The following is a 25,665-nucleotide window of genomic DNA, read 5'->3' as shown; positions in this document are numbered from 1 at the left end:
CGATGCCATTCCTCTTTGAGCAGCGATGTTTCCTAAAGCAAGGTGCGACTTGTGATTTTATATAGAGGGAGGGATGAACTTCGTGGATTTACTATCCCAATAAGATTGTTGATGTTTTCCAAAAGTTCCCCAGAAACAGGTTTCCATTAAATTAAATTTCGCATGCAATATGTTTTTGTTTTTTTTACCTTAAATATCGTTAGAATTGAGCATTAATTGTTTAAAATATAATTTGGATATCGAATGTAACACAACGAATCGTTCGAAGTTAAATTCTAAAATCAAACAATAACAAAATTATATAAATCAGATTAGACATCTACGTAAATGGAATTGTTCCTGTGGTTTCGCTGTTTTGCCAGTTGCCTTGCCAAGGGCACTGTCATGCTTAAATCCATTTTGTTGCGATTTTTTTCTGCATCATCGAAGCAATACACTGGAGCCCTATTTATTGAAAGGACAATCTGAACGTATTGTAACTTCTAAACGACTTCTATGATGAGTTAAGACTGATTCTTTTGAGTGAACTTGCTTTCACATTCATCTGCAGTGGCGAAGCGTCATAAGAGGCCCGGAGGCCGGGCCTACCCTAATATATTTGGCTATTACGGATTATTTTATTACTTACAATTTCATTAAAGGACGCCTTAATACAAGAAAACTAAAATTCTAGGCCTTACGATAATTTCCACAAATTTTCATCCATGCCAGGGGCTCTACCGTTGCATGTCGGGCCACTTCTCTGAGGGCCTCAGCTCCCATAACATTCTATGTGATTCATGCGGGAAAGCATAATTTTAGGGGCGGGTTCGCGTTTCGCAGTTGTTCCTTTCGCGGTTGTTCCTTTCGCTGTTATTCCATTTTGCGCTGAAACGTTTCGCGCTGATTCCTTCGCGTTTATTCCTTTCACGCTTGTTCCGTTTCGCTCTTATTCCTTTCGCGTTTAATCCTGTTTTACGTTTCGCGGTTCTGCTCTTTCGCGCTTAGTCCGTTTCACGCTTAATCCCTTTCCCGGTTATTCCACGGCCCCTTTATTAACTTTTCTAGAATCTTGCTTAGCACAGGTAATAATAAAGTTGTGGTCTTTAATTTTGAACCAGGTTTTTACTTCCATTTTTAAATATTGGGTTGACTTCTGCTATTTTTAACTTAGTGGGAAAGATACCATTCGCGATACAGTCATTAAAGAGATATTCTAAAATAGGTGCTAACATCGCCTAGATTTATTTTATTACTCTGACTAAAAAATCGTCTCCTACAGACTTTGAGTCTTTTAAATTCCCCATTTCTTTCGATATTTCATTTGTTGTGGTTGGCGTTAGAAAAATGCTTTCTAGAGTAGACTTCAGGCCATCTATGACTTTACAAATGTTTATTCTCGGTAATAATTTATATGGCAATACATTGATTGATTGATTTGCTTAATTTTACTTTGCTTCTTGTGCCACTTTTGGCTAATTTCGAAGATGGGGATGAGTGATGACATGATGAAATTGATGAATGGACACTCACAAACATCCATGCCCAGGCCGGGATTCGAACCCGGGATCCCTGGCGTCGTAGCGCGATGTGCTAACCACTCTGCCACGGTGGCCGGCTTATATGCGTAGGGAAGGTGTGCTACATTGCATATCGGTATTCTTGTTTCGCGAGCCCATACTCATATTTTCTCTTGGGCCTCCCCGATGGCGCAGTGGTAGCGTCGTCGCCTTGTAGTCAAGGGGTCCCGGGTTCGATACCCGGTGGAGGCACATGGCACAGTGGTTCGGATCCCACTTTAAACCGTAGGTCCAGTCCCGATTAGCCTTACTGTGCATAAAGTGGACTTAAAACACCAACTCAAACCAAACTCATATTTTCTTTTTTTACAAGATTGTCATATATTTAGTTATGTAATAATGAAAATGGATGTTTATTCTGTGGTGTAGCTCCAGACCTTGGATGACATTTCGGACAACATCCTGCCGGAAAGTAAATGTCGCCATGTCATGCGAATCCACTGTTTAACACGGAGGGAGGATTCACTAGTCATAGTAGGATAAGGTGTAACTGTAGACGTGTGTTTTGTTGGAGAAACGCAATCACAAAATCGAATGTTTGTGAGTGCCCATTCATCAATTTCATCTTATCATCACTCATCCCCATCTTCGTAAATTAGCCAAAAGTGGCACAAAAGGCGAAGTAAAATAACTCAATCAATCAGTACTACCAAACATGAACCTAGTGACTTTACATTTTTCAAATCATTTTATAATGTCATATCACAGACACATACACACACACACATTTTTTGCATTTTAGGCTGCACAAGTCCAGAAAACTTCACTAGAGTTTTTCAAAGCCTCACTTATAAAGATGCCTGTGTAATTATTTTCATATTTATTTACTTTTTATTTTTTATTTTTTGTTGCTAACTGTTAAAACAACCTAAACAGACATCCTGAGAGTAAGATGAAACTACTCGCTAAAGGGAGGTAGCATTTCCCTACAAATAGAAAGTATTCTACACATGTCAATATATTTTGCATTCTAAATATTTGGAACATTTCACACTTTTTGCATTATGATATAGTGTACGATCTCAGTCCTTCTCGGATATTTAAAAACATAATAAACACTGTCGTCGTCTCCTAGCATGTAGCAGAGAGATATCAGGAAAATTAAAATGTGATCTGAAATTACATTACACTGTGGACACAGTGGAAGGTCCAATGCTTGCAGCAAGTGTCGATGCGGTAGACGGGTGTGTCCAATATGACGACGTTAGGTAATTCAGGTAATTTTTCCATGGGACCCAAGACCATAACGGTTTTTCCATGCAGACACGTGGCTGAACAATGAACAAGCGACCGAACGGGTATAGGTCTTCTGAACACCAAGGGGTGCCACAAGAAACGTGCCGAGAGGTCACACGCAAAGCCTCAAGCATAAACGTAGTATCGGAATAAGCGCGAAAGGAACAACCGCGAAACGGATTAAGCGCGAAACCAAAATTAAAAACAGGAATAAGCGCGAATGGAATAATAGTGAAACGGAATAATCGCGAAAAGGAAACTGAACACAGGAATAAGCGTGAAAGGAATAACAGCGAAACGGATTAATCGCGAAACAAAATTCAACACCGGAAAAAGCACGAGAGGAACAACCTCAAAACGGAATAAGCGCGAAACCAAAATTAAACACCGGATGAAGCGCGAAAGGAATAAGAGCAAAACTGACTAAGCGCGAAAGGAACAACCGCGAAACAGATTAACCGCGAGAATTTCACATTCGCGCTTAATCCCTTTCGCGGTAGTTCTGGCGACCCTTAATAAAACGTCGCCTTGTATAGTTCATTAATAAACACAACATATTATCAAAAGAACAACACGGATTTATTGGAAACAAAAGCACAGCAAGTGCAACACATACATTAATCGACTCCATCTTGCAAGGTATAAACGATAAAAAATTAGTACTGGGAATATTTTACGACTTGACAAAAGCCTTTGATTTGGTAAACCACAAAACATTAATTTCTAAAATGGAACACTATGGGATAAGGGGTAATGTGCTTCAAATTATGAAATCATACTTATCAAACAGAATGCAATGTTGTTAAACTTAGCCACGAAAGAGATGGAAACGTAAGAAAATACATATCCACTCTAAAGACGTTAAAATATGGAGTTCACCAAGGATAAATATTAGGCCCGCTACTTTTTCTGTTGTACATAAATGATTTACCATTAAATATACAAAATACAAAGATTTTGTTGTATGCAGACGATACTAGCGCAAAAGTAAAGGGAAATGATGTGAACGAGTTAGAAGCCAACAATCAAAAAACAATGGAAGAAATTAAATCTTGGTTTAACAGTAACAAATTACTATTGAATGAACAGAAAACAAATTACGTGCTTTTTCACACTAAACAAAACAATAAAATTAGAGCTGTAGTAAAGAATAGCCATCTTCCAGTAATATTAGTTAGCGAAACAAATTTTTTAGGAGTAACTATAAATGAAAATCTAAATTGGTCAAACCATGTAAAAATACTAGTTAAAAAACTAAATTCCAAAATATTTGCACTGAGGATATTAAAACAAACACTTAATACAAATTCACTAATTCAGGTATATTATGCAATGTTTCATTCACTAATAAATTATGCAATATAATTCTGGGGGAACTCGCCGGCAAGTTTAGAAGCATTTAGAAAACAAAAGCAAGCCATTAGGATTATAGCAGGAATAAAGACTAGGGAATCGTGCAAGACGTTGTTTAAGAAATACAAAGTATTAACCCGTATGAAATGTCATTATATGCGAGAAAAAATATTGCGCTACGAAGTTCAATAGAACATACATATAACACCCGAAACAAACAGCTTCTAAAGCCATACTTCACGAGGCTAACATTAGTTCAAGAAGGACCCGAACAGATGGCAATTACAATATTCAACCATTTACCAAATGATATAAAAGCAGAAAGTATGACAAGTTTCAAAAACAAATTAAGAAAACTGTTAGTTAATAAGGAATATTATAGCGTTAGTGAATATCTAGATTGTAAATTATAGAAATTTTGTAATTATATTTTCTTATATATGAACTGTACTGAACCCTCCAAATACCAATGTTATATGGTTTATATAGAGTAATAAATTCAATTCAATAATAAATTCATTTTGAATTCGAAATGCATGATCTAAACTATTTTCCGCACATTTTTCGTAATGTGATACACATCAATCGTCAAACATATTTCCTTGATATTATTTTTGTTGCTCAAAATGGATGTGTTAGAGAATTCAAAATTGGCGATTGCAAATCGCGAAATGATTAAAATGCTTACATGTATTTGGCGGCCGAATATCTTTCAAACGTGTTAAGCAATATTCATAGCATGGATCGTGTAGAATTAGTTATTTTAATTTGGGCAAATATCATCTCATTTCATTGCTTCAGCTTTACTTCTAACATCCTCCAAATCTTATCCTCGAGTGCCACTCTCTTCCATTTATTTATATTTCAGTTACTTTTCTACCTCTTGCGTGAAAGATGAGGAAGAGTGATGAGCTGATAAAATGGAAGATGGGAAAAACAATGATTCATAAATCAATGCCTTATCCGTTGCAAATCCTGATATTTCAGTGACATCATTTTTTCAAAAAATCATTCAAGAAAAACACCCAAATAAAAGTTAACATGTAACGGTGGCAGAAGAAAAACTAGGACTGGAAAGTACGATTAAAGTAACAAATGAATCTAAGAGCGAGAAAATATTAAGGGAAGTGATTTTGGAAAGACGACAAAATGCACACCAACTACTTTCAGAGAACTTGAAGCCAGCTCACATTTGGAGTGAATTTATGCAAGGTGCAAATTCGCACGAATATGTGTGAAGTGTACTTGTATAAAACAATGACAAGTGCTGAAAGGAGATTTTCTGGCTACCAGAAGATATTTCTGATTTACCTGCATTATAAAACTCTCTGTTCAGAAAACGAGAAGGTAAACGAAAACAGAAATCGGCTTAATGATATTTTATAAAATGCATATTTTTGGTAAGTTGCTCATTACTTGAAGTAGGATACAGAAAAATGGATGAACAGTTTTATATTACGTGAAATGTGAAACGTTTCATTACTTTGAACCAATTCAGTGATTTCCTACATTTTCATTTCCAACTTTGACAACTGGCTAATGTCACAATTTTATGATGCACGTGGTATTTAAATTCGGTTTGGACCCTTATTTGCTGGAAAAATATGAAATACTTTGACGTCCACTTTCAAAGGATTCAACTATTAATAATAACCCAAACAAATCTGAAATATAGCGCAGACATGGAATAAAGAGGGGAAAACTTCAGAATCAGAGAAATTTATACCCTACACCTTTAAGACCAATCCCTCTCAATAATTTCTTATCGCATAAAGAATGTGAAAGAAATTACTGATCCCTACAAGTTTCCTGCAAAATGTCTAGAAACGAATGTTTACATAGTGACATAGTGATAATATTGGAACACGATTTACTATTTGAATCAATTTGGTAGTTAATCTGAACATTAATTAATTTCTAAACGTTCTTGTAGCTTTGTCGTCCAGGTCGCGATTAACCCAAGAGGTAGAAATGCGACGTAAAATAACCAAAATAGAAAAATGGATTGCATGATGCTAATAATTCAGAAATATGTCAATGTACGAAGTTGCAAATGAAAAACACCTGGTGTGAATATTCCTCACGGTTTGCATGTTCCCTTTCAAATTCAGCTTGCAGCATATTTTAACCACGCCTGTATTATTTTCCCAAAGTTTTAATTCAACATTAAGATAATATATATCGTTTGAAACGCCAGGTATGAAGAGTATTTGCCATTTCTGAAGCCCTCTCAGTAAGCAATAAAATTCGTGATAAAAAAAAAAAATAGAAGTTAAGAAAATGCATGCGTTTTGCAATTAAGATTCATATTGGATTTACCTCCTTATCTTGGATTATGATTTTTTTCAAACTATACGTGTTGGCTAATGCGATGGAATCAAGTGTCATTAAATGGAGAAGAAGACTGGTACAGAGAAAATGGTATTTGTAATGTAGCAGAATGGCATCGCATGTGTTGAAATCCAATGATGAAATTAATCTCCCAAGGACCACTCGATAATTCAGCATTTCCTTCCTCACCTCTTCAAAATATTTTCCACGTCATGAAGCTCTAATGAACTAGTAAGTAAACGAATATGAAATAAGAGTAAATCCTTCTTAGATTTCGATTTAAGGAGAATAAACTGGACCATGCTACCTATATTCCAGAAAATGTTGCATATCAGTGGTTTTCACTGTCTTGTGCGCTTACACTTCCGCTACTTATCGCATTCTTTACTATCTTCCACTCTCTGCCTCTCTCTCAGTTCCGATTCATCGCGAGCCCTCCCCAGAGGGAGCAGCCTTCCTCCTCCAGATAGCTCGCGATGACACTGGTTATCGTTGTCATAATATTGTGGATGTGGCCCCACTACCCTCCTAAATTACACAATATATTATTTAAGAATTTTATTTCATGATTTTGTTCCAATACATCAGTTCGGCTCCCTGCACTTAGAAAATATTTTATCGACAGAGTTTTGATGAAACTTCTACACCACGGAAGAGTGCGCGTAAAAAAGAGAAAATCAGTTTCTCGTCCACCATTTTGAAACTTCCCATCATAGTTTGCTCAAATGCAATACTAAATCGCTCTAAATTTACGGCAGTTCTCGGTTTCACAACATTGATGATCTGCCTCTTTGCCACCTCCCCCCTCCCCTTTCTACCCGTCCTAAGACATTTCAAAGTTTTTAATGCCTAGTTACGAGGCTACTGATGTTGAACTCTACGAGTTGCTATCATAAGCTCCTAAACTGTAAAACCGTTGTTCGGGGCTCAGATTCCATCATGCACAGTGTATTTTCTTACATTCAAAATAAAAATAAGATTAGGACACTAGAATTCTTTAAGTGCGAAAAGCGTACAACTAAATGACATGTATGAAGAACGCGCATACTTTGAACGAGTGCTTAATAGCGTGCAGCAAGCGGCGAGAGATGCTGTAATGAATCCAGTGTTTACGGAGAACGCCCCCCCAAGAATCACGCCTGCAAGGTTTTTGTGTTATCATATTACAATGGAGAGCAACAGACGTGATGACTCACTCGTTTTCCAGCGCATGACTGCTGCAACGCAAAGGCCCTTTGCACTTCTGATAAGTCACGTTGCTTAGTACAATAAATGTTTGAACCGTGATATGCGTTCAAAGTAAACCGAGGTAAGCAACGAAATACTCGAATTGGTTGCACAATGCATCGATTGATTGAATTGCTTTATTTTACTTCGCTTCTTGTGCCACTTTTGGCTAATTTGCGAAGATGAGGATGAGTGATGATATGACGAAATTGATGAATGGACAATTACAAACATCCATGCCCTGGCCAGGATTCGAACCCGGGAACCCTGGCGTCGTAGCGCTATGTGCTAACCACTCTGCCACGGGGGCCGGCCCTCCATGCATCGAATAGCTTTAAAATTTGACATACTAAAAAAAAATAAAGAAATCACGATGACGACTATAGTTTCAGTGGCTTCAGGCTTTCTTGTACTGGTGGGTCACAGGATGGCTGTCAAAGATTTGGGTGGGCCACATCTTCTAAGAAAAATGTATTTCTGTATTTATGTTACGTGGCCCAAACGAGGAAGGCTCCCATCATGTTCATGTTTAATTATTTTTATCATTTTATTACATTACATTACATTTATTACATTTTGATAAGGAGGGCTGGTGGACCAGAGCGATTTTGGGCAGGCCGTGGCCCCCTCTTTAGCCCATTCTTCGCGCCGCCCCTGAACAGTTTGCATCAAAAAACAGCTTTGTTTCGCAACTTTCCTTTTGCTAAAGGTTTGCACTAAGCCAGGGCGACATGGCTATTCTGACACCTGTATTTTACATAACCAGTTAGCCTCCTTCTGCTTTACTTTTGCCGGCCCCCGTGGCGGAGTGGTTAGTACATCGCGCTACAACGCCAGGGGTCCCCGGTTCGAATACCGGCCTGGGCATGGATGTTTGTGAGTGTCCATTCATCAATTTCATCATGTCATCACTCATCCAAATCTTCGCAAATTAGCCAAAGGTGGCACAAAAAGTGAAGTAAAATAAAGCAAATCAATCAATACTTTACATTTTTTAAAACACATCTGTAAGCAGGGACGGCGACAGGGGTGGGCACGGGTGGGCAAGCGCCCACCCAAAAATTCCTATGCCCACCCGATTGCCCACCCAATCAAAATCTCTAAGTAGATATACTTGGGGTTATGTGAACGTTTCAATATTCTGGTATTCATTACATGTATATTTTACTCATGGATATTATCTATGCTAGAAATGTTCACATATCATCATCCCATAAAAAGCTGTCTTAACTTTGTCATAAGAAACGAAAAAGAATTACTGGAGAACTTGTAACAAAATAAACTGTCATCAATTGAATACTTCTATGATTAGAAGCAGCTAGTAGGCTCAGGAGGCGCAAAATTATGCAGGATATGGTCAAGATGAGATCAGGATTTAGGGTGCAGCTCTTGGCTTGCACTGGGGAAAACTTCTTAGAAAAGTACTGCATAACGAAAAAAAAGGAGGTACTTTGGATGTGATGAAAAATGTAGAAATACGTATAACTAACCACCTCATGTAGCTTAGCGAAATGTTACAACTGAAACTGTGGAGGGGATTGGGGTGGGATCTTTGTAAATCCCGGCCTGCGCATGTAATCTCTAAATAAACAATATTCTCCAGCAACACAATAAATTATTTCGACTTTTTACTTAGGTCTACATTGAAATTCCAGAAGTGTATCTTTCTTTATTCCATTACAATTTTTACATACATGTCATCTTCAAATATCTACGTGGTATAAAAACAACGACTTGTATTCGTCCCCGATGGCGTAGTGATGGTAGCGTCGTTCCCTTGTAATCAAGGGGTCCCGGGTTCGATATCCGGTGGAGGCACATAGTGGTTCGGATCACAGTATAAACTGTAGGTCCAGTCCCGATTAGCCTTACTGTGCACAAAGTGGACTTAAAACACCAAATCAAACCAAACCAAACCAAACTAATAAATACTAATAAGAAGTAATCACAATAATCACTACAATACCGAGGTGTATAAATTGTGATGTAACAGTTATGTGGGTTTGGAAAAAGCTACAGAATTATTGAATTGATAATAGCCTATTAGTTACGTAATCATCCAATTTTTCTTTTGATTAACTTACGTAGAATTAAGAGAAGAAAGGGGTTGGTAGGAAAGCTTTGTTATGAGGGCGTCAGAGAACTAATCAATCACGATGAGAATGGTTTAAACTTTATAAGCATCAGAGGTTCAGCCGAAAAGGTCGACAGAATCTGTAGATGCGGATGAAGTAAAGAAAAAAGGTGTCACGAAGTATCCATTAGAAAACTTTGTTTGTTTGTTTTTAAATACACTATTATGCTCAGATAGGCTAATCGGGACTAAATCTACAGTTTAAAGTGGAGTCCTAACCAGTGTGCATTGTGCTTCCACCAGGGGAGGGGGCAGTATAAACCAGAACAGAACCTCTTCATTATAAGGCGACAACATTATACCATTGGAGAAAAAAAATATGCAGAAAGAACTCACAGGAAACGTGTCATTTTATCACCACAGAAGATGCGTTTCATTTAAGAGCGAGCGTGTTTTTCCAGAGACAAATATTTGAGACTTTCGGAAAACTACGTTATTGTTCACGGAGTTAGCTGCCTTGATCCAAGAATGATTTGATTTGATTTGTTTGGTGTTTAAAGTCCACTTTATGCACAGTAAGGCTAATTGGGACTGGTCCTACAGTTTTAAAGTGTGATCCGAACCACTATGTGCCTCCACCGGGTATCGAACCTGGGACCCCTTGATTACAAGGCGACGACGATACCACGGCGCCATCGGGGAGGCCGATCCAAGAATGAAACAAGGTGAAATTGAAAAGACCACCTCAACTTTCGAAGGGGTATTAACTAATGAAACTCCACTTTTGGAAGAGTAAGTTGCTGATTCGACTGATTTGTTCTATGTGAAGTCACTTGTCTGCTAATTTGGCTAATGGCGACGATGAGGTTCAATGGTGATTAGGTGAAAGTGACGAAGTACGAAAACATATACACCCAGACACTAAAAATACAACCCCACACAATTAAATTATTATTTTGACTGTTCAGAGTTTCGTTCACCTGCAAGATTAAAGTTTCCAGGTTAAACTGGGCAGGATAGAGGTTAACATTTGAGCGCTTTCGAAAGGTCGCGGCATACAAATCAAGTCATCTATGAAAAAGAGATTAATTACCAGGTATGGCGATCAATTTCGATGAATTCCTTGTGTCCAAAATCACATTCTACAAAATGTAAACTATTTGATACCTCAGGTCATGTGTTCATCTAACCATACGTGTGTTACTTCTCCCGCATGAGTAACGAAGACTAACTTCAGAAAACGAATAGCAACTTAGCAAATAACTCTGCAATTCTTAACAAATTATTACTTTTGTCAAAATAGCCTTTCATAAGCCTTGGGATACTTTATGCAGAATGAAGAAAGAATTGTCTTTTTTTCCGCGCGTGTGTATGTACATTCCCAATAAGACATAAATTTTAATCAAAATATTCAGTGCCGGCGATTTGGAGGAGCAAGGGGGGAAAGTTTCCCCCGCCACATTTTGCCACTTGTTGCACCCGCACTACGGCCTCTTAATGCTAAGACTTTTCTACCAAAAAAAGTAAACTGTCCTTGCCCTAAGTTTGGGCACCCGATCGCCGTTACTGCAAACATACATTCAGATACATTTGTCAGTTGCAATAACCTTATAAGCCAAGAAAAGTGAACATCGTTGCTTTTTTGGAGTGTAGGAAGAAGTTATGGTAAACTGAGGAAGGTTTGAAAAATGAGTTCGATTACAGTCGCACAAATCGCTCGTACTATCCATTGCATTTAGAATGTTACCTGCGGGCCCACGCACAAGGTCCTTGTCCCCTTGAACTATGACATTTTGTAATGTGAACCTATAAAAACCAACGAAAATAATATTGACGATATTTCAGATTTTGTAAGAATTTCGATTTTGTCTTGTGGATTGAGGATAATAAAAAGTGCTGCTTAAACTTTGAAATTATGCTAAATGCTTCTAAATTGTGCTAGGATATATTATTAATTGTCCTCCTCCGTAGTCGAGCGGGTTAAGGCGTTCACTCGTCTTGAGATCGTTCGCTGCGGGACGGCGTAGGTTCGAATCCGGCTCTGGTCGGAATTTATTCGGCCTACGTATAGGGCCGGTGGCAACCCACCATCGTGAGGAAATGGGGGAGCTCCGAATGAGTGAGCGTAATCCGGTCGAGACGACCTACTATAACGGCTGGGGATACGTCGGGCCGACCCCCCGACTATTCCAATACTGGTTGAAGATCTCCACGCTTAGAGGTGACGAAGGAAAGTGTGGGAGGGAGACCGGCAGTCGGTAGGTAAGCCAAGGCCCTTCATGGGCTGTCGCGCTAAGGATTATTATATTATTAATTACGTTTTCCCCATAACTGCAGTTTTAAGTTTAATTATGCATACACTTTTCGAGTTTTGAACTTGCGTTACTTATTATTCACTACACAAAATTGTGTAGAATGGCTCAACAAACTAAATGGGTTCAGCATAGAACTTTAAACGGTTTGAGAAAATGGTTTGTTTACCCCCAACATTCTATCAATTCACTGCAGTACTCCTCAGGAACAAAATCGAAAGGATAAAGAAAAGATAGAGGATGATGGATCGTCGCATGGTTGTAAAAACATGCGTGTCGCTCTGTGCGCATACTCCCTTTAATTTGAAACAAGTCCACTGGTGTAGTATAAATGAGACTTGGAAGTAATTTTATTTCTATTTCCTGAAAACTTATTCCTTTGAATTCGATTTCCCTCTCCCAGAGACTCGCGTTTGCAGATTATTCTAGATTTAAGCATTATGCCAAAAGCAGGATGCTAGGGGCCAACGAAAATCAAACTGTGCTACGTTTAGCACCATTTTGATGGGGTTGGCACCACTGTTGAGGAACCCCTCGGTGCTTCCTCGCTGTATCTTTAGAAACCGCAACCTTCCCCCCTGCCCCTTTTCCACTGCTCACCCATCTGTCTGTAGGATGACCGCCGATGTTCCTCAGCGAGCGGCAGCCAAACCTGTGAGTCCATCGTCTTTGGGCTGCGGCTGGAAGAAGCGGCACCAATCGACTCTTGACAGTAGCTAACCTAGTCAATTGTACGTACATTGCGCTCATAATTTTATAACGCACATTATTATTAAACTCCTAAAAAGTAGAGAATTGGAAGCAAGTCTAAATGAACTGTAGGAAGTTGCTCACTTCCTACATGGAGGAATCGCCCCTGGTCTACCATCACACGTTCTATCACTGTCGCCGGATATATAAAATTGAGTATGTGCCTTGTGTTTTTTTGCACTTGAAGGACAAAATGTGATGCAACCGATTCACATTTATTTCACTACATTGACATGAATGAAAGAATGCGATTAGAACGTATGGCTGCGCAGACACAAACACTTCCTTGAAATAATTGTGTCCATCGGAGACAAAGAAGTGGAACAAGATGCGAGAATAGATTAGAAAAAAAGAGAAATATTTGAAGAATGGAACGAGAGAAAGTGAAAGGGAGAAAGAGGTAACAAGTTGAGATAGAAGGATATAAGAAGGCATTAAAGAGTAAAAAAAAAGAAAGTAAAGGGAAAGAAGTGTAGGGAAATCAAGAGTGTAAGAGAGGAGAGGATACATATACATATATATGGCCTTACATTTATACCTGACCACCCTAATCTATCAACATACAGCTTCTGCCCACCCGGTTAAAAATTTCTGGCGCCGCCCCTGTCTGTAAGTAACAGTAAAGCCTCTCCCGCACATTCAAACATGCCATGGAGGGGGTGGGGGTTGAGGGAGGAGGGAAGAGAGAAAAGAAAGGGAGATATATATTCACAATCTCAGCCAATTGTGAAGGGGGATGTTATCTGCACCACTCTTCGGTCGCATATATAGGGTAGTCTAGATAGGGTATTGAAAAAAGTATAGCGGGCGGAACAAAAGAGAAATCTATTTTTTTCCTCCATTCTCAGGGACGTTGAAACTCATTTTGGAGGGGAGCCGGCCCCCGTGGCAGAATGGTTAGCACATCACACTATGACGCCAGGGTTCGAATCCTGGCCTGGGCATGGATGTTTGTGAGTGTCCATTCATCAGTTTCATCATATCATCACTCATCCCCATCTTCGCAAATTAGCGAAAAGCGGCACAAGAAGCGAAGTAAAATAAAGCAAATCAATCAATCAATCATTAATTTGGGGGGGGGGTTAAACCACCAACCTATTTGTAATAAACAAATTAACCAGCCAGTCGATGTTCCGTTGACTTATTTAATGGGGAAATATGTCAAACAAGTGCATCGAAACCTTGAAACTATCGCGAGAAGAAGCAAAAAAATGTTGGTAACTGTGTGAGCAGTGTCTTATTGTAAAAGAAACAACAAAAAGCTTATCGTCGGTATGAATTCTTACGTATATTTACAGAAAGTAGAATAACTTTAGTACGAAAACTGCATTGCAACATTCTAAAAACTTCAGAGAGAATGTTTCAAGTAACGTGCGCTATATTTTGCAAAACTGTTATCAGTTGAAGACCTTAGTCTGCATTGAAATAACTCGTCTTTCGTCTTGCAATTAGGTGGATGTATTTTGAAGAGATATTTTCTTCTTTTTCCCTTAGGGGCTAATTGAAGCCAAAGGCGACTTATTGACTTTCTTATTTAATCTCATGGCTTCCTATGGATTTTTCGGAAGATCCCAATTTACGGCGATTTAATGCCAAATTTACCCTCATACCCCCTTAAAATTGATCCTACATCTTCCCCTCCGAATGGAAACTGCTGGATAAATCCCTGGGCCTTTCTCTAGAATAGTTGCTAAACCAGGTATACATCGTGCAAAATGCCGTTATTTATATGCATTTATGAAACTGTAAGGGAAAATGCGACTATATTTGCACCAGAACTAAAAACTATGGCGAATGAAATAAAGATTGGTAAAATCTTTAAAATGAAACTCTTTTAGATTTCAAGCTGTAAAGACGTAAAGAAGATATTGGATTGAACACTGACATCCGCACAGGTGGAAGGAGTCAAAGAGGATACTTGACCCTTTTCCAAGACAGAGAGAAAAGTTGTTTCTTTGCCTTTACCTTGTTCAATGTATGTCAGCTAAAAGCAAATATCCGTAAGTAATCGCCAATAAACATTCTTACGAAACTTTGTTGTCAGACTTATTTACTATTGCGCCTATCTAACTCTAAGCGAGCTGCGACAATGGCAACGGAAGGGTGAAAGAATGTTTCATTTATTCTGTAACTTATAAATAAATATTTTAACCAGTGGAGAAGCGTCCTAGAAAGCCCTTAGGGCGGGCTTGATGTATTTGTCTATTAACGATTTTATCATTTATAACTTCATTAAACGACGATTAATATAAATTTTGCTATAATTAACGCAAATTCCAGTCCCTGCCCGGTACTCGATCTTTGCATGCAGTGAGGCACCTTTGCGAGGGACTTATCTGGTCCCATAAGATCCTATATAGTTCATGCGGGGAAGTATAATTCCAGGGGCAGACATTCTTATAATATACAACACGAAACACGAGGCCGACCTCACGGTGTTTTCTGCTTATTTTATGTTGTCCCACGTGTGCAGTCCATCTGTAAAGTGGCGTTTTCCATAATATACAGCCTGGTAACGCCTTATGAACTTGCGGTGGGCACGCTGGAAATTATGCCGCCATATCATGAGAGAGGTGTAAGGGTGTAATCGCGATGGAGCAGCGAGTGAACATCAAGTTTCATGAAAGCCATTAGGAAATCTGCTTGCAGGAATAAACATTTCTTGAATTCCATTGTTGTGGAGGACGAAACAGAACATTTTCACTAAAACGACAAATCGCAGAATGGAAGTAGCTAAATTTACCAAGAGACAAGAAAATGTAGCTCCAAAAATCAAAGGTGAAGACTATGTTGTGTTTTTCACAATTGAAATTTGTTCCAGAGGGTGAAACTGCAATTGGTTGTTAAAGTGCGCGTCAGATTTCCTGCATATGGCCTTGAACGGCTGAACAGCACCAGCGAATCACAGACGTGCGGCGTTGCCTAGTTCCGTGACAAGGCGTTTCGCTCAACTACAGCGCCTTGAATAACGTAATGTGGAAAACGACCCAAGAAACTGGTTCCCCAGACGGATGAGAAACATAGATGGCAGTGCGATCAATGTCGGTGCTACTTTTCTTATGAAAGTAATGCGGCTTTGTTAGTTTTTGGAATATATTATGTAGATTTGTTTGTCTTGAAAGGCGGTACGTGAATTGATGGAAACAGTTATATTTGTGGAGTAATTTGCAGTCACGAAATGACATTAATTTGGAAAGAAAAGTAAAACAAAATTAATAAATAAATAGCATGCGTAACACAAGAAGAAACATCGCAAAGTGATTCCGGACGTCAGGTGTTGGATTGTGTACGAGAGTTTTATTTTTCTATGTTATTCGAATATAAATAGTATCCTGAGAGATATTTCATACCGAGGCGACAAACCACAAGTGTCGCTTGGAAGCGAGCAGTCGGTAATCAATGCACCCTTTCGAACCGTAGGGATACAAGCTCTGACTGCACCGTTTCCTCAAGGAGATTTTACACCAAAGCGACACGCGACAAACGGTACGAGGATTTCACACCAAAGCGACATGGGTTGCTTGGAAACGAGCCAATCAAGAGCAACATTTCACATCGTAGCGGCATGACGGGAAGCACAGGCCAGCGTTCGGTTGGTAAAATCCTCAAGCGATAAGTGTCGCGTGCTCCTTGTCGCTTTGGTGCGCAATCTCCCTAAAGCAAGACACTCATTGCATCGCGCATGCGCGAATAACAAACCACGGCAACATGTTGCAAGCTATTGAGGAAATGGCCCAGTTTGAGCGACTCACAAGCGACAAAGCGACACGTGTGACTTATCGTGTCGCCTAGATCTGTTGTTGTAATGTGCTGTTTTTCGTGTCGCCTATCTGTTGTTCGCACAATTAGCAGCGAACGCTTGCCAATAGACTGAAGGCACCATGTCGCTTGTCACTTAGTTGGGAACACCCCCTGTAGCGCGTCGCTTCGGTCTGAGCACCCTTCCTTTAAGGAGCTTTCCGACCGAAGTAACAAGTAGCACGCGAATACGCCATATGAACGTGTCATTTGCTGTTTGGACCCTCATGTGCAATGAATGCTATTTTACAGTCTGGAAGTGTGTGTCACTAGTGTGACAGTGTGAACATCTCGTGTCGCTTGTCCCATTGGTTTGAAAGTTTCCTTACACTCATGTCGATGGCACTAAGAAAGTTTTGTGGGGTTCCCCTTGTCGTTTCATGCAATCATCATTATCATCATCGCCGCGATTAGTTTAAAGCGGAAGAAAAGAGACAGTAAATATCCAAAATGCAAATGCTTCAGTGTGTATATCTTTAAAAGAAATGATGATGATGATAATAATAATGAACCTAATTCATACACAAAAATTTAGTTGCCAAGAGCATTCCACGCGTATTTTTTCTCAAGAATTATTAACGAAAGTATGACGATAACAGGACGTGGTCGACTGTCTAGAATGTTCGTTAATATCTTCGCGACCACTGTACCAAATATCATAGCAATTATCACATTCATAGAAATGCTTCATGTAAAAGAATCAGACGTTGCAGCGAAAACTCCATTTACTTCCATTATAAGCAGACGAATACCAAGCACCGGGTTCAACACCAGCGCCTCTAGCGGATCATTTTCGAGTGGAACCAGCCAGAGCGCGCAGAACTATGCCGTTTTCCACACTACGTTATTCAAGGCGCTGTAGCTCAACCACGCTGTCTCTTTTCCGTGTGAGATTTCGACATGGCACCGCTGATGTGCGCTGCTATTGGCTATCGCCATATGCAGGAGATTTGATGCGCACTCTACTATCTTAAACGCACGGCCATGAAATTAGGCGAGTGGCAGAAATTTGCGCTGTTGCCACGTCGGAGCACAACCTCGTGTGCTCGGAGGTTTAAGAGAATGAATGATCTCGTTGTAGAATTGGTCTTCGTAATCCATGTGATACAAACTAACAGTATTTGGTCAGGATCCAGGGATGACACAAAAGTGCCCCGGGGAGAGGTCGGTCTGACGCTGGAAATAGGAAACGCAGCCACACGTTGCCACACAGTGCGCGGGAACCAGCGACTTTTGTCCTGCTCTCGCTTTGCTTTTCCCATATGTGGCACCAGCGCAATTCTGCCCAGCTGCCTCTTTTCATGGCCGGGCGTTTAGTGCTCTGAATGATTAGGAAAGAGAATTGACTGTCTCAGACCTTCCTGAACCGGGAAGTTGGTTCCTGCTCCACGATAATGCAAGGTGTCCGCGAGCAGTGGTTGTCTAGGTATTCCTAGCCCAAAAACAAGTGAGTGTGCTAAATCATCCTCTCTATTCCCCACATTTATCCCCCTGTGATTATTTCCTGTTCCCAAAAGTGAAGCTGCTGCTGAAATTACACACTTCTGATGAACACAGGAACATCCAACAGGTTGTGATGGCCAATCTTCAAGTCTTACCACATAAATACTTGCAGATGTTCCAATCGTTGGCCAGCCGTGCCAATTGCTGTATTGATGTCTCTTGAGCAGTGACGGCGATTGAGTTTCAAAGCTGCGGGGGCAAGGTGCGGAAACTGGGGGGAGGGGGTGCAAGGATACTTTTAATTCCCCTTGGTAGATAAGGTTTAGTACAGTGCGGGGACAAAAGTGGCAAAGAGTGGGGGGCAACTGACCCCCTACGCCCCACCTAATCGACGCCACTGCCCTTGAGTAATAAACAGGGAATGCTCAAATATTTTGTTTCCTTTTCATTATAACGACTGTCTCATTACCTAATTGTCGGACTGTGTACTTTTGTCTGAGCTTGTAATGTTGGCTGTTGTGAACATAAGATTTTTCTTATACGTATTCAGATATTCAATTTCTCATTCCTATATGTAGGAAAATGGACGGAATAAAATATACAGTCCAATGTTCCCAGCATAAAAACGGAGGGGGCAGACGAGGGATGGTATCGAGACAACACTTGGCAGTCTCTTGTCATGGGCGAGGTCTATCTCGTACTCGGTGTTGTATCCAGTTGTACATGTCTGTCTTGCAGTGCTGGATCTAGAAACCGCAAAACCCCGCAGTGTGGGGGGGGGGGGGCGGAGACATGTAAGCCTTTATTGGGCCCTCAGCCCTTGACATAGTAGAGGGTTCTTATATGCGCATGTAAAAAATAAACGTAGGTACTCAGGGGTACAGAAACGAATACAATATATACAAGTATAGGCAAAGTTAAAGTTCCCTGTGCATATAGCACCATGCCATGAAGGCATAATTAGGGTGTGTGGGCCCCGCATATTTTCGACGTAGGCCATCTTGGAGGTGATGTGATCAGCACCATGCTGCAGCCGTCTTTACCAGTCAGACTAGAATTAAAACAGGCTGGAATTTCACGAGAAATACAGTGGTGAAGGTATCTTCAACTATCTTTAACCAGGAAGAAGTTACGACTGCATGATCGTAACAAATATATCATTTTCCAGGTGTGAGACAACATTGTTAATCACATCACCCCCTTGAATTGAATATGGCAGACGTCCACTTGGAACACACCAATGTGGTTCCCCCCTAAGCCTAACCTGTTTCTATCATGACCAATTATACCCAGCCTAACTCCCTTGGTTTTTATAAGGGGTGTTAAGGTACTTTTGAATCATCCTCTAGGCCCTTATATGTGACTTTGTCAACATGAGATCAAGAATTACATACACACACACATATTATACTTCTGTCTTGTACTGGGTCTCGTCTCTTGTTCTCTTCATTCTCGAATTTACAGGGGACTGTCTCGTTTCGACAAGTCTTGAAGGATCTAGTCGCGATTTCAAAGGGCGTCTCCGTCTCGTCTGAATTTATTTTTTTTCCACCTTGAACTTGTTTTTTCCCCGAGAGGGCTCACGTTCACACTGCTTGTTTCTTCCCCCGGTTCGGAGCCTTTGCATCCATGGAATGCAGTTGAAATAGAAAGAAGGACTTTAAAGTTAAGTGTCCTCTGACACCCCTTCCCCTCGGGGGTACACTAGGTTTATTGTTGCACCTGTACAAAACCTGGTGGACCTAAAAGGAAAACTGGAAACAGAAGCATAGAATTCCTACTGGAATAATTCCACGTTTCATTTAATTTGCAAAACCTGACTGCGATTCTTAGTTGGCTTGTCTCGTGTACTTCTTGCTGTTAACATAAACTTGAATCTGCGTTCATTTAAATAGTGCCAAAAAATTTTTGCAAATGTTCTTCAAAACCAAACATAAGTTGGGAAAGGATGTAGTCTCATTTTATACAGGCCCGTAGCCAGGAATTCTTATTAAGGGGGCAAATTTTTAATATATTGTGTTGCATTGGCAGATATAGTAGGGTACAGAGGGGCACTTGTATCCCTCCTCCAAAAGTGATATGTAACAGGAAAGGGATGATATCTTGATACTACAATGAATAAAAAAAGTTCGAGCAACATCAAATAACAATATTTCGATAATGACTTTTCGGAATACCAAAGAATACAAAGATAAAATTTAACATAAATAGCGAATGTATCTACTTTATATTTACAGGTCGAAAAGGTTAATAGACGATAAATATGTACCAACAGCTTTGGGCTTCTCTGCAGAACTGATTAAGGAAGTTCTTTATAAATCGTGCTTCATAATGTTTTCCTCTAGTTTCCAGTATGCAAGATTTTTACGCACAAAGGAATCTAATGAGAATCCAACACCACCATTGTGTTGTGTTATGCAAGAAAAATCTAATTAATTAAATAATAATGATTACATTACATCTACACTTCGATGAATTGTGTAAAAATTTGTAATATATTTTTTGTATTAGTACTAGAGGTTGATGTACGTATCTCCGAGCAGCTTGTTGTAATATAAGCAGAAAGGGTGTAAGTTTCGAATGAGTGGTCAGTGGAGGTTTACGGACTTCAGCTGCGTAGCATGCATGTAAAACTCGAAAATTTCGCATACCATACGACATACTGTGTGCGCTGTTGTGACGTGATCACCACATTTGTTACCATGCACATTACCACCACCATGTGGCTGAATTCGAAACTTACATCCTTTCTGCTTATATTACAACAAGCTGCTCGGATATACGTACATTAACCTCTTGTGTATATAAAGGTTTACTTTTCTGACATCTAAAACGGATCACCCGGTATTTTCCCAACATGTTGAATTTCATATTAGCTAATAATGGAAAAGAAGCAGAGGCCAGCATAGTCGGCCTTTTACCTACCCGCTGCCCGCTTGCACGCGAGGACAGGTATACCTGCTTGCCTGCCCACGGCAACGAGTCGACTTGCGTCTTTACCCGGGTTCTTGGTCTTCAAGGCGCTCTGCGCTTACAAGGTAACTGGGCATTCAACAAGACCCGGGCGCCTGCAAAACCTGCTGGAAGGAAACAGCCCTCCGGCAGCGTGTCGCTCCAGATGTTTCATCACCACGTGGACGGCTGCAGCCAGTGTTGCCTACTTACGTAGCTACTAAATCCTACGAAGTCCTAGGAGGAGCTTCTCCTCCAAGGAGAATTTATATACTTAGCGATTTGAGTTCAGCGTAAGCAGTTTTTTTCTTATTGCCAGGAAATGCACGCAATATGACAGCTTCATTTATCTAAATGAATGATCGAGCAAACAAAAATCTCCTCACTGAAAACGAATTGTTTTTCATTGCATGGTGCCTTAACCACGCACGCAGTGGCGCAACCAGAGGGGGGCAGGGGGCATTGCTCACAACCTTAGACGGAAATTTAGCCTAGCCGAGGGGCCAGGGTGTGGGTCCAACATTAAAGTACAAGAAAAACAGGCTAGCAGAATTTAAGAGTAGCAGGGCTAAAGGGTACTCAAGATGGAATTAATTTTCATATTTTTCTTGCATTTTCCTTCCAGACGGCCAAGCGCACCTGCAGAGGGGGAATGGAGGGGTAATTGCAACCCCTTGATTTCAAATTTTATGAAAGTAGAAATATATTATAAAATATTATACAGTCTCGTCAAGTTCAATGCCGTAGCAAGGGGGTAGCGGGAGTCGGCCCTGGGCGCCGAACGATCTAAGTGAGAAAAGTTTTAAAACAGAGAATGCCATGGCGGCCCGTGATATTATTTGCTATTAATGTTGGTTTGTTACGAGTTGGATGAATTGATTATGTAATGTATTTATATAATATATATGCTTTAATGAAATTTTGAATATGTACACAATTTAGTGTTAGCATATGTATTTCTTATTTTACGTCGCTACATGTGAAAAGAAAATATTGTAGATGGAAATTTTACATGCTATATGTATGTACATTTGGAATGCATTTATCATGCACTTTCTTTCTTTCAAAAACAGTTTGTGTGCTTGTTTTACATTATTAGCTAATGTGAAATTGACGTGCTGAAAAAAATATTTCTAATCCTCTGTTTCAACACAAATGCGTGAGAACCGACTTCCACCCCCTTTTTGCATGATTTATGAGGATAATAATGCCTTTCATGCTACTTTTATTACTATTATTGTGATTGTTGTTGTTGGCACGTTTATCCAAGTACTTGCCCCCTCCCCCCAAACGAGGGTAACGGCAATGCCCCTGGCTGGCTACGGCCCTGGTGTTCGCAGTAGAACAGTGTGTTGTTCGACTCGCGACCTCAAAGTCGAACGTGACATGTTTCAGTCCTGCCCTATATCACTATATATCTATACGTATATTGGTTGTTTACGACATATACTTATGGATCCTGTGCCACGGAAAACCTATTTCAATCTGTGTGTGTAGGGGGGGGGGGAGTAGCAACATTCGTAAATCTCATTTCATTGGCGATGTGGCTTACGAAGCTTTGAGTTCCCTTTTCTAAGTAGTGAAAATATATTGCAGTTGGCAACACTGCAGACAGGTGTGCGCCCGGTGCAGTTTCTAGTCGAAGCAACTACGTCATGCAGAGGGAGGGGCGTGCAGTTGATTGAATGAACGCACTGAGACCTACTAGGTATCTTACGACTGCGGGTACCCGGCGGGTTTTCGATACCTGCCAAGAACGATCTGGGCAGATGGTCAGTCAAGGTGCTCAAGCGAGGGTGTTGCGCAGGTTGCATGGCATTTCAGGAGCGATGTCTCGCGAACGGGTCTGCTCCAGGTCTTGTGCAGGCCTCTAAAAACAAGCACACAAACTGTATTTTTGAAAGACAGAATATGCATGACGAACTTTTTTTTGTACATATGACACGTATAAGTTTCATGTACATACAACATATATTTTACACATATGCAACATGGAGTGACGTAAAATAAGAAAATACATATGCAACATGTTAACGCCAAATTGTGTATGTATTCAAAGTTTATTTAATATATATATATTATTTAAATACATTACATGATCAATTAATACGCCAAATTCTCTCCAAAATGTGCGCGCTCCATTTCCTCAAAAGAATTGTTCGTGCATTTAAGCAGCAACAATCTGAAGTATATATTTGGTCTTACTTCTCTCTCTGGTAATTTATAATGCATTACAGAGAAGAATCATATTGGGATCGAAGCGAGCAGGAAAATCTTTAGATCCAAATATATGCAAACTGAAAACAATATTGATTGAATAGGGCGCAAATAATTTCACGGGGTGCCATGGCATCCTCTTTAACATTTATTTTTTCATTTAGATCGTTTTGGCTCCCAGGGCTTTGGACTATAAGAATAGCAGAACGTGCACTTGCGAGCGAAGCGAGCAAGAAAACTTTACGAAATGTACTTTTATTTGTATAAAATTTGAAATCGAGGGGATAATTGCCCCTCTGTGTCCCCTGCAACTGCCCTTGGCCGTCTGGAAGAAAAATGCAAGAAACACTTGAAAACTAATTCCATCTTGAGTATCATTTGTACTGCTATTCTTAGATTCTCCTAGTCATGTTTCTTTACTTCAATGTTTGCCCCCCTTAGATTAGACTTCCTACCAAAATTGGGGGGGATAATGCCCCTGCCCCCTGCTGTGGTTGCAGCACTCTGTTTGTGAGTGCCTCTTCATCAATTTCACGTCATCACTCATTGTCACGATTAGCTTGAAGTGGCAGAAAGGCAACGCTAAGTAACAAAAATCAAATATCCACTCCCTCTCTCTACCACATGAATCACTATTACCAATAGGTAGACTTCGGAAACAAAAGATTAAGCAGTTCAAACTTCATAGCAACACATCTAATGTAAGAAAAACATCCAAACACATTAGGCACCTTTAACACAAGACTTCTCAAAATGTCACAACTGTTCGAGATACTGAAAATTACGAAATAATTTCCCGAAATCTGAATCAGGAAGGGATTTCCCCGCCTAACCATTCTTCTTCTTTTTTCCTGGCACTATAATCCATCACAGACCCTGGCCTCCTTCAGAATATTCCGCCATCCATCTCTATTCACAGCCTTTCTTCTCCAACTCCTAATTCCCAGCACACTCAGGTCCTCTTCCACCGAATCAACCCACCTTACAAGTGGTCTTCCTACTTTTCTTCTCCCATCCATATTCGTAAATGTGATCTTCTTACACACTATGTTGTCTGGCATTCGGTATATATGCCCCAACCACCTCAGCCGTGTTAGTTTAATTTCCTTCACAATTTCTATATCCTCATAAAGCTGATATAGTTCCATATTATATCTTCTTCTCCATAACCCATTATCATATATCGGCCCATAGATCCTCCTCAGAATCTTCCTTTCAAAGCTTCCGATCATTGACTCAGCCTTCTTGGTTATTATCCATGATTCACATCCATACATTAAAATAGATTTTATTAAAGTTTTGTATACTATAACTTTTGTTTTCCTTCTGATGTACTGAGACTTCATATGTTTCCGAGTCCAAAATAGCTTCTATTTGCTATACTTATCCTGTGTTTAATCTCTGTCAGAAAATCTCCCTTCTCCATTATAGTATATGCGCCAAGATATTTAAATTCCCGAACTCTCTCAAAAGAGAGCCCGTTAACTTCAAAAGTTGCAGTGTTAGTAGACACTTTAGTTATTTCCATATATTTTGTGTTAGTTGCATTTACTGTGAGCCCCATTTTTGTGCTGCAGTGAGAAGGTTAGCTACAGCTTGACGTAATGCTGTTGTTGTTCTGGCTATTATTACTATATCATCTGCATATGCCATAATTTGCACTGATTTGTTTATTATGGTTCCACTAGTTTCTATGCCTGCTTCCCTGACAGCCTTTTCTAATGCAACATTGAATAGCATGCAAGACAAGACGTCCCCTTGACGCAATTCTTGTTTGGTTTCAAATTCTTCTGTTAGCTGGTTTCTTATTTGTACTCTACAACGTACTTTTTGAAGGGTCTCTTCTACTAAGTTTGTTAGCTTCTGTGGGATGTCAAATTCCCTCATGGCTTCGATTAACTCTCTCCTTTCTATGGTATCATATGCAGATTTAAAGTCTATATAAACGTGATATGTGTTCATTCCAAATTCCTTTGTCTTGGCACATATTTGTCTGATTGCATGTATGTGATCTGAGGTTGATTTCCCTCTCTAAAGCCACATTGGTAGTCACCTATTATTTTATTTACATATGGGGAAAGCCTTCGGAACAATATATTGGAAAAAAATTGTATCGAGTGATAAGTTTGCTAATACCTCTATAGTTTCCTGTTTGCAGACGGTCTCCTTTCTTATATATTGGGTATATGATACCTTCCTCCCATTGTAATGGAATTTCTTCATCCTTCCATATTCTATCTAGTAGATTTTGCATGCTTTCCATGAAATCCCTTCCATAAAGTTTCATCATCTCAGCTGTTGTTTTGTCAGATACTGGTGCTCTGTTGTTGTTCAGCTTTGCAATGGCACTCCTAACTTCTTCAAGGCTAGGTCCATCTTTTTCCCGTTCATTCATTTGGAGGTTCGTGGCATT

At 39.9% G+C, this 25,665-nt stretch overlaps 1 protein-coding gene across 1 annotated transcript; it reads right to left on the bottom strand.

The window, feature by feature from the left end:
* Nucleotides 1-24,109: 24,109 nt before the first annotated feature.
* On the bottom strand, nt 24,110-24,529 carry LOC145983162 (uncharacterized). The gene has a single exon (XM_083116417.1). The coding sequence runs from the start codon at nt 24,527-24,529 to the stop codon at nt 24,110-24,112; it is 420 nt and encodes a 139-aa protein (XP_082972543.1).
* Between the last annotated feature and the right edge of the window lie 1,136 nt (nt 24,530-25,665).

This window comes from Lepisma saccharinum, chromosome 2, assembly GCF_977018435.1.
Source record: "Lepisma saccharinum chromosome 2, izLepSacc3.1, whole genome shotgun sequence".
Lineage (NCBI taxonomy): Eukaryota > Metazoa > Arthropoda > Insecta > Zygentoma > Lepismatidae > Lepisma > Lepisma saccharinum.
Note: the sequence above shows the minus strand (reverse complement) of the source record. Positions and strands in the feature narration are given on the sequence as shown.